This window comes from Lottia gigantea (genome assembly GCF_000327385.1).
Source record: "Lottia gigantea unplaced genomic scaffold LOTGIsca_5, whole genome shotgun sequence".
Lineage (NCBI taxonomy): Eukaryota > Metazoa > Mollusca > Gastropoda > Lottiidae > Lottia > Lottia gigantea.
Genome location: NW_008709715.1, coordinates 1,205,728 through 1,216,523, shown reverse-complemented (window position 1 = coordinate 1,216,523; position 10,796 = coordinate 1,205,728). Strand labels below are relative to the sequence as shown.

The 10,796-nt window shown below is 30.0% G+C and overlaps 1 protein-coding gene across 1 annotated transcript; it reads left to right on the top strand.

The window, feature by feature from the left end:
• Positions 1–2,675: 2,675 nt before the first annotated feature.
• On the top strand, positions 2,676–5,932 carry LOTGIDRAFT_154047 (hypothetical protein; the record flags this gene model as incomplete). The annotated part of the gene is made up of 4 exons (XM_009061779.1): positions 2,676–2,702; positions 4,474–4,583; positions 5,295–5,475; positions 5,888–5,932. 4 exons carry the CDS (start codon positions 2,676–2,678, stop codon positions 5,930–5,932), a joined length of 363 nt encoding a protein of 120 aa, XP_009060027.1.
• Positions 5,933–10,796: the final 4,864 nt, after the last annotated feature.

Genomic DNA, 10,796 nt, shown 5'->3' with positions numbered 1-10,796 from the left:
TTGGTGACACTGCCTCCTCAATATATATATACATATATTTTAGATTAGCGGTATTTATGATGTCGTGTGATTGGTGTTTAATAAATTCTCATTATGAGATTAAGCAATTAATTTAATCATCACGTGTAAGCTATCTTTCGTTCAATCATACCTGAATACCATTTATCGTTCAGTTATACTTCAATGTCATCTTTCGTTCAGTCATACCTGAATTCTATTATTGATACAGAACGCATCAAACGTTAGCCCTACGAAGTTACGGCACGGTAATTTATGTTTATAAATTAGCGAATCCTAATTTTAAGGAATGATATTGTTATTATCATGCTATGATTGTGAAATAAAATGAAAATATATAAACAGTCGGGGTTCTTCACGACGTATGTACGCAGGCATTTGACAGGTTTCCTTATAGGAAGGGATATAACTCTAGTTATGGAATGGCATGTTTCAACTATCCGGATTTTCGTTAAACTGCACGATTTTATCGGGAACGAGAATGTGCGGATAAACCAGGCTCCACTGTATAGATCAGAATTGCAGGACAAATATTCATTTTATCCTCATCCCTTTATACCAAATTATTTGTATTTTAGTATAGAATCTATGCTGGAGGATGTGTAAGGTTTTGCTGTGATTGTTTGACTCAACATGATAAAGATGATGTGTCTATAAATAAAGATACAACTGTTCCAGTCGAAGAACCAGTTTCTGATACTGCAGAGGTTTGTTTAATGCTTTTATGTGTTTATTATGATTATTTATATCAGCTTAAACCAGCTTCTATGCCAGTTCAGTTCTAATATTATTATTGACTATTTCAGAAATACAGTCAAATGGGTTAATTAAACATGTATGTCTATCTATTGACACTTTCAACCTTCAAAAATTCCCTGCAATTATATAAACATACATGAAAAAAAATCCAAGAATCCTATATTTGACTTTAATAGAGGATACTCTGATGCTTGCAGACTTTCCTAATTCCCTTATAGCTTTTATCTCTGAATGACAGACCTTATATTATAATACACACATATGACCTAATCCCTAAATGCTTGTTATTTGAACTATAGATAAAATAAATATTATTCATATTTAAGACAGTGACACACAAATAGTATTACCTATCATAATTTGATACTATCAAAATATAGATAAACTAGATCACTTTGATCTATCCGAATGACAAATCAATTAATTAAATTAACATCATATCTGAAGAAAATGTTTTTTGCTTAGTGACTCCACCAATGTTGACTCTAGAATTGAAATTGAAATTGCTTTTTAATATTCACTCTTCCTTGTAATTATGTTCAGTGTGTCACTGTCATTATAATTGACTTTTGCTGCACCATTCCCAAAATATTTGCACTGTTTCTTGAAAAAGGCACACTTTATTTCTTGGCAAACAAAAATGTTTTTTTATGTTCTTAAAATAAAAATTTGAATTTAGATTTCTGGAAACTATGAAATTCACTTTGTGTATTAGTTTCACCTGCAATATTGATATTCATGGCCCAGCATGGAAATAGGTTATCATGCTTTTCTATAATATGCTATGAATTTCTTGTGCTTGCTAGAAGAGACATGTATTATCATATTAGTATTTTTGTTATTGTTTATTTTTGTATTATGTAAATAGATACATCTGTTAAGTGACCAGTTTAAGGTAATGATTGTATATTATTTATGAATGATTTTAGCATGAAAATCTTAGCTTTCTTATACAAAACATAAAATATACTTAACTTTTTAAGGAAATTCCAAGCTTAATTTATACAGACCTATATTTCTCTGTGTGGATATATTTTGTGGGCACTCAAAAGTCGTTGTAAGCAAAACTTGGTATTTGTATACCTATACATAAAATGAAGTTGAAATTTGAAGTTCAGGCCTTTTCAATGATTAAAGCTAATTGTTCTTGTCCCCATATATATATATATATATAGAATTGCAATGAATGCATTTGATCAATATTTTTTTGTTTAAATTTGGTATTTTATGACCAGTAGATACAGAGTTATTACCCTTGTACTAAAATACAAATGAAACTTAAAAAAGTATTGTAGCTACTTAAGTGCTTTAGTACCAATTTCATAAAAAGATATATAGTTATTAGGTTATTTTAGTCTTTGATATCACACACAATGATGACAAACAATTTCTGATGGTGATGATAGAGAAATTAGAACTGAAAATATTGAATGTAGCTTGAAAATATTCTAAATAATGTTCTCTGAATTAAGCTTGGAGATATCCTAAATAATGCTCTTTGAATTAAGCTTGGAGATATCCTAAATAATGCTCTTTGAATTAAGCTTGGAGATATCCTTAAAAATGCTATTTGAATTAAGCTTGGAGATATCCTAAATAAGGCTCTTTGAATTAAACTTGGAGATATCCTTAATAATGCTCTCTAATTAGCATAACTTAACATAAATTATGGTATTCAGTGGTATTTTTTACTGGGGATTGGTAAACCACAGGTAGTCAGAGTTAGTGTGCAGTATTGGGTCAATACATAGAAATATACACCTTCACTTATCTTACAGATATTAGATAAAATTTGTCACATCACATAGATTCAATTAGGCACTGGTTTCACATCAATTGGTCTCAGTGAAGTTTTTTGTGATCAAAAGGACATTATGTATTGCCCAGTCACATGAAAAATGACTTGCATAGAAGGTTATCAGAAGGTAGTTTCTCAAATTTTGCATCTGCCAATTACACTTGGTAAGAATGGTCCATTATATTTACTTTAGTTACTATAGCCAATTGATGTGATGCCATACACATGATTAACTTATATACTTAAATTGAAAAGCAAACTTTGCACCATTCCCTTCTGATTTCTTAATGTAGTTAGGTAAAGAATAAGCTTGTATTTATCAAAATGTTTCAATGCAGTTATGTATGGCTTTTTTGATTTGTGGTCACGAAATTGATTTGGCTGGTCATGGTTGTAAAGTTGGCAGTGGCAGAACAAGCCTCCTGGAACTGGGGGTACAAAAAATGCCCCCTCTATACCCCAACTGGTGCTGCTACTGATTGTTGGAGTCTTGGAATTTTATTACTTTGTGTGTAAATTTTTGTATTATGACTTAAAGATACAAGGGTTTAGTTTGATATGCATGTTGGTGCTTAATATATTAGATGAGTTTGAATTTGAAGATTTTAATGCAACAAGGCTTTTATTGCTGAGATTTTGATCCCATCTGGGCTTTTGGTAGAATTCATTCATTTTACCTGGGCTTTTTATTAGCATTGAGAACTTGGAATTATTACCTTAAGATTTAGATTTAGATAGTAGTCTACTAAAAATTTCAATCTCAACATTGGGTCATATATATTTGCACCATTCTGACTTACCTGATTTGTCTGTGGTTCCTCTTGTCCAGAATGTGAAACAAAGATCTTCTGGAATTACAGTAGCCACAGACTTTTCAATGGACAATTTCATGGTGCAAACAGAAGATACAAATGATACACATACAAACCCATACATTGATGTCCAATTTGCTTGTTTATGTGTGTGATAAGTTGTAAAATTATGAATTCAAAGTGCTGCATTTTGTCAGACTACATGTTGAAAATTAAACATCAGTAATTACAAAAAAAAGACATGCATTTACTGTAAATATTTGCTTAGAAATTGCATAACTTTTTTTTTTTTTTACGATTTTTATTTACAAGGACCCACCCCACTAACACAATAGTCAACCTCAAGTTATTAATTATTTAAAATTTAGAAAAATATATCAAAGAAAATTGTGGAATTTTTGTAAATGGTTTGTGCGGTATATTTCATTGCATGGAATCCATATACAGTATGTAAAGTATGTATTTCGGACATGTGCTTGTGTTATTTGTCACATCATATGATGGAAAATGTTTTGTATTTCAGTTAAGTACAACATATATTTGTTTTGTTATAAATGTATGAAGTAAATATTTTAGAGCTTTGACAATGTGACTTTGATATTTGATATCACTGATATCACAGTAATGAGAAGTAGGAAATAGTATTTGATACGAATGAATTGAAATACATAATACACATAACAAGCGAATAACATATTTTATCTTCAGATTACGCCCTGTCATTACCAAATTTCTAGGCCAAATGTGTTCTACTTACTTGGTAATTTCAGAACAAGGGATGCAATTTACATCACTAGTTATAGTAATGGGCTTCACCTTAGCAGGTGGTCCAGAAAAAACGATAACACTTTTCATTTCAGGATTTTTATTTATTTTTTTTTTGGCTGAAAGTATTGTCCTCTTTGGGCATTAGTTTCTTGACAAGAATTTTAAAAAGGCTGGTATTTCAAAATGGTTCAACCTATTAAACTGTAATTTGGTGAAAAGATGTCTAATCTCCCTAAAAGAAAAATCCTGAAATGAAAAGTGTTTTGCAATATTACTTGTATTATTAATGTGATGTTATTTTGATGTTTTATATTACAGGATTCATTACGTACAGCCTATGTTAATGCTCATAGAATGATAGATAGTGTAGAATGGCCAATGCATCCTCCAGGACAAATTTTACATGTTTATGAGGTTGAAGAAGAAAGGTAAGAGGACTTATGGTATAAAACAGGGTTTCTATTGGAGTTAGCTAAAACAAAGCTCCTTTTTTTCATGTTACAAATTATTAATGCTTCAGAGACCTTACATACTGGAAGAAGGGGGTCAATGAAGCGCAGCAACCTGAAGGAGAAGGGTTTTTAGTATTGCCTAAAACTTATTTCTTCATGTTTTGAATTGCTATAGCTTCACAGACCTTACACACTGGAACAAGGCAGTCAAAGAGGCAACGCCACTTGAACTACAAGGGGTATTGGTATTTGAACGGCTGAAAAATTCTGGCTTCCATTACGCAACGATTTGCATGCATCCAAACATGGTGTGTGCATCGCCAGTTGAGAAACCTTGGTATAAAGGTTCCAAAATAAAATTCCTTTGTGATAGTAATAAGTTAAACCCTGAGTGTAAATGAAATATAACGTCATTTACTCTGAACTCCTGAAGTAAAAGCGTATACATGATCTTAACTTAGTAACGGCTGCTTAGGTACATACTGCGTTAGTGTGTGGCTGGTAAACCGGCAGCTAGGGTTGAAAGGGTTAAATCCTTAAAAAAAGGGTACAGTTCTCTTATGACACTTTCAATACAGTCTATGTTATGTTACATGGGCAAGATAAATCAGAATCCTGTATAACAATTTGAAAAAACCCAAAACTCTGGGTTATAACACCTATAATTGTTCTGATATTATTTTGCAGTAAATGTTGTGGAAGTGAAACGATATATTCTGCAACGTGGGCAGATGTAGATGATTTTAATGAGATATTAATAAGTCCTAGTATGGCTTTCGACCATTTTGCTGAAGTTGTTTCTGATTCACTAGAACAACTGGAAAAACGAAACTTTGAACCAACAACCAAACAAGCAACAACACCACAAGTAGAAACAAATAATACCAGCTTTGCTTAGACGTTTTGTCAATATTTTAGATATTTTCAGATTTTTTATGCTGTAGAATTATGGATGTATATTGTTGCTAATGTCTGTCTGTTTTTAGCATTTGTCACATGTACAGTAAAGGTTTTGAATTGAATTTTGAGCTGATTTTTGAGCTGAATTTAGAGGAATCTTTGATGAACATTTTATATACAATGTAGTTTATCATTTAGATCTCAACTATATGGTTTGGATTTGATGTTTTAACAAATGGTTGAAATGTTGCCATTTAGATTAGAATACATAGAATTTTGTTTTCTTAAAACAATGATTTTAGCCATTGAAATATTGCTGAAAAAATGTTGTAGTTAAGAAATTTATCTGTTGTAATTGTTTATCTGTTGATCTATTTCAGGGTAATTTTCTCAACGCATTTATCTTGATTTTTGCAAATTGTTAAATTGTTAATTGCAATACATGTACATGGCATTTGATAGGATAATATGCATTTTGTTGAACTTTTACAGATCTTTTTTTGTAAATGATCTTATATCCAGTTTTGTTTATTGAGTATATTTTTTTATATAGATATACAATATATTACTGTTAATGTTAAATAACTGTAGTATAAAAAATACTGGGGCCAGCACTCTAAATAGTGACTCAGTTTAACCTTACATCTGACAGAATATGAGAGAAATTATGATTTAAGGCAATGTTTAAGCAATTGTTGGAATTAGAATCTGATCCATTGCAGGATTATGTCAAGTTTAGGTCACTTTGGGGGTCAAAATCCATCTAGTTAATAGTTTCTAACAGTTGATCTAATTTCGATGTAAGCGCTTTCTTCATATTGACTGTTTAAGATGCTTTGAGTCTGAATTGCTAGTCAACAAAAGTCTATCTGAGGTCTCAGCAAGATTCAAAGGTAACCAATTAAAATTCCCACCTTCTGACTTTTACACTGTCAGTCTTCATATGTTAACAGTAGTATTAAACTTACTTGGCTCTTGGCTTCTAATTTCAGATATTCTGTTGCAGTAATCAGATACTTTGACTTATGTTAAGGTAGTTCAGATACAAACCTTTAATATGGAAATTCAGATACCTTAGTTAAGTATTCCATTTATAGATCATGGTATTTTAGAAATAGTATATATCTGAAACAGCATTGTCTATGGTATTTAAGATATTTACTATGAACCATTGAAGGTACTTTAAATATAATATACCACAACATACCCAAACAATATATTAAGATAAGCATTCCTTCACAGGATAATTTCAGATATTCTATAAAAACTCCATAATAATTTCAATAATGCATCGCAAATTCAAACTTGGGTCTTGAGAAAATATTAAGGACAATGTCAACAGCAATAATCATGTCTGTAGTAAAATGTATTCCATTAGTTGACAAAAGTTTTTTTTTTTATTAAAGTGAAGTGTTAATGCTGTAATTGTAGATACTATTTTCTTACTGAAGTATGTATTCTTTACTATCTCAGATATTTTTAATAGAATCGAATCTTTTCTATAGATATTTCTATATTTACATCTTATAATTAACAAATATTGTTATTTACATCAATTTATCATTGTTAATTTTTCATTTTTTTGTCTTTTTTTTTGCTGTATTTGATATATTCATCTAATCATTCTCCTATGTAATACTAATATAAATAACTATAAAACTTTGGCATTAATTTTATAATGCTTCATGGTATATTATTTACTGCGCAAAATTGATTTACATTCGAGGTGGTATGATTCATTTCTTTTTACTTTAGTTAAAATTGCACCATTATAAAATAAAACATGAAATGTGGATGTATATTGACGTCACCCATGTCCGTCCGTTCACTTTAGAGGACTTTGATGAAACTTGGTGTGTTTATTATCAACCAAATATTTAGTAAGAGTTATTGCCCTTGTTCTTGAAAACGCGTTCAATTTTTAGCTCGTAAATAATCTAAGAGGGACAAATCTTGACTGATTTTGGCGAAAATTGCAAAAATTGTGTCTTATCAGCATTGGATGAAAATATTTTATATGAGTTAGTGCCCTTGTTCTTGATAACAATTTAAATTTTTAGCATTGTAACAGTAAAGGGCACGATTCTTTCCGGATTTTGACAAAACTTGGCAATATTGTTCAGCATTACCCGAAAATGTTCTTAAAAAGTGTAAGACCGAAGGTTGAATATGTCATACGGGTGATAGCTACTGTAGGCCTACTGTCAAATACTTTTATTCAAAATCAAAGCTGTCTGTTGGTGTGTCTGGCAAGCAATCTTATACCTTTAAAATGATTTTCTTTTTTGTCTTCCCATTAGATTGTTTAAGAATTTTGTTATTTTATTTTCCCTCTCTCTATGAATGTCCTGTTTATTTACACATGTTTTTGTTTATTTTTATATATCATTTTTTTGTTTTTGATGATTTGATCGACTGTGATTTGTTGTAATAGAGCTATTTTTATATATTATTAGCTTCATTCTATTAAAAATTATAAACTTCTTTGGTATAGAACAAACCACAGTTTTACATGTTTACATTTAGATCTGATTTTTGTGTTGAGAACGAATGATTTTCAAAAGATTTATTATTTATGCTGGGGGCAACATTCACCAGACACATTAACTTGAACATGCACGTATGCTAAGTTTTAAAATTTCCTTCGATTGGAAAACAAATATGCTTGTGTACCTCTAGCTTAAGATTACATACATTGTTATTGTAAAAGCATGCTGTGAGGAATTTACTGGTAGAATCTCAGCTTAATGTCCTGATATACATTTTAATAATATTGAAAATTTTATAGATTTTGTGTTTCTTTACATATTTTATATCAAGGAAATGTATTTCTTAGGAAATATCTTTATGTGCAACAAATATGATTATATATTTCTATGGTTAAGTGGAACTTTCTGCAAATTTTAACTCTTTGCTGTTTATTTTGGCTAATCCTATATTACACTTTCAGTATTTCTATTTTTAATTTTGTTGCATTTATTTTCTGTGGGCTGCTTTGCTTATTCATTAGTAAAATGTCATGGTTTTAGTTGAGTTTTATAGACAATGAATATTACTTTTAGAAAGTGAAACCATTGCTTAAAAATCGAATTTACTATTCGGTTTGTTTAAATGTTTTTTAGCGGTTTTTTTTGTTTGCTTAAATTTATTGCAAAAGTTACATGTTGCTACCTTTCTGATCATGCATTATATATTTTGATTTCCAAAGATTTTAATTAATTTGAATTTTTATATTTATTAGTTTTCCCAAACATTCCCAAATATTGAGTTTTATTAAAAAAATTGCTGAATTTTCTGGTCACATTTAATCATATTAAAACTTAACGGCTTTAATCTGATTTGCTATAAATTATTGTGCTAGACTACCAAAATATTTTTTTTTGATTATAGAGGATGGAAAAAGGTATTGTATAACAGGAATATGAGAAGACAAAAATTAGAATTGTTTATGTTTAGTACTGTATAGTAAGGACTTTTGTTTTATCAAAGAATTATGTTTCAAATGGCCTTATTTCTCAACAGTGTTATTATGTTTGCCAAACAAATGATTAATATCAGCCTTGGAATCCCAGCACTGTTGGTTTATTGCCACATACTGCTTTTTTGATTCATAACTCGTAAAAGTAAAATTTAATGTGTTGAAATTGTAATGTCAAAGGTCTCATGAAAACATGTTCATTAAGCATAATAATAGCCTTTTTTTATCAATTTTGTGTTAACCTTAGAGTAATTCCCTTGCATGGGATTTGTTTGTTGAAATATAACCTACAAGAGATTTTGTATATGTTTGCTTTACATGTTTGTTAATGGTTTACATACATAGTTATTTGGTTTTTTAAAAATATTAAATTATGTTTAGTTTTCCAATAAAATCTTTAACAATTCAAAATATTTGATTGTCAAACACCCCTTTTCAGCATCTTACAATGTTTATTCCATAATTTTTATAATCACTGGTGCCTCTCAGAATCATTTGGTGGGATTTAGTAGGGGGGCCACAGAATTGTCATTTTGGCATCACTAGGCATTGGGAGTTAAATTTGTGAATGGTGGGCCTTTAAAAAGGAGAGTTATTATTTCTTTATAGTGAACAGAAACTCAACTTTTGGTTAAATAAAAACAACACATTTCATTTTGTTTTACTTCTAAAATATAGATAACATGTTAAAGGCTAAACAACAAATTTTTGGCATTTTTCAAAATGAATATCCACATAATGTGCACATCATCAACGTTCAGATCGACACCACCATTTCTTAAATGATAGTAATCAATGGTACATAGAGAAGTTACTCCTGGTAATTTGTCATCTTCATAATATCTCAACTCAGCTGATATGCTGTCTCAATACAACTTCTGACAACAGTAATTAAATAGGTTCATATTTTGGTTAAATTTGGACCAGAAGCTCATTTCATTTCCGAATAGACCTCTATACTTGTGAGCAAAAATAACTATCCATAGATGAGGCATGGTGATGGTGGGTTTTTATATATATATATATTTTACATTACCTTTCTTAGAGCAGAGCATGCTTAACCTGGAGTTCATTCAAAATAATTGCTATAAACCCGAACCATACAATAAAGGTATAACATTAAAATAACTTACCCAATATTGTAACTGTAACTACAATAATAACTTAATGTTGTTCTTTACTTTCATTGAAGTATTTGAACTCTGAAAGAAAATAAGTTAAAATTTACCTCACAACTCGTCTCATAACAGTTGATTTTTAAAACTGATATTTCCATTTACATCTGGCTAAAAAAGTTATATTTATTTCATTAATTCTTTAGAAAAATACTCAAAACAGTAAAGACAATGAACAAAAACAAAACATCAAATGAATAAAATCTTACCAGATAAAGCTTGAGATGATATGAATAAAAATTTTCATCCAAGAAAATTGTCTTGTTATTCTGCTGACATGACAGCAAGGTGAAGTGATCCCTGGGATGTCTACAATCACAATGAATATACAGTACAGGTGAAAAGGGGTTTCTATCCTAATTTCAGCTCACCCCCACAAATCTCCTAATGGGAAACTGCCTGTAATCATATAGCCCAAAATAATATTCCATCATGTTTGTCAATGAAACCTTAATAGGTTTAGGGAAAGGTTTTTAACAATTTTAAATGTCTGGACTATCATCCTTTAAGTTAAAACTGAATTCTATTAAGTGGTTAAGCAAATATTTAGAAGACCAAATCCCTTTAAGTTCAATCAAATGAGCAAAAAATGACTTTGAAACTTCACTATAGTTTATTGTAATTAGCATATTAAAA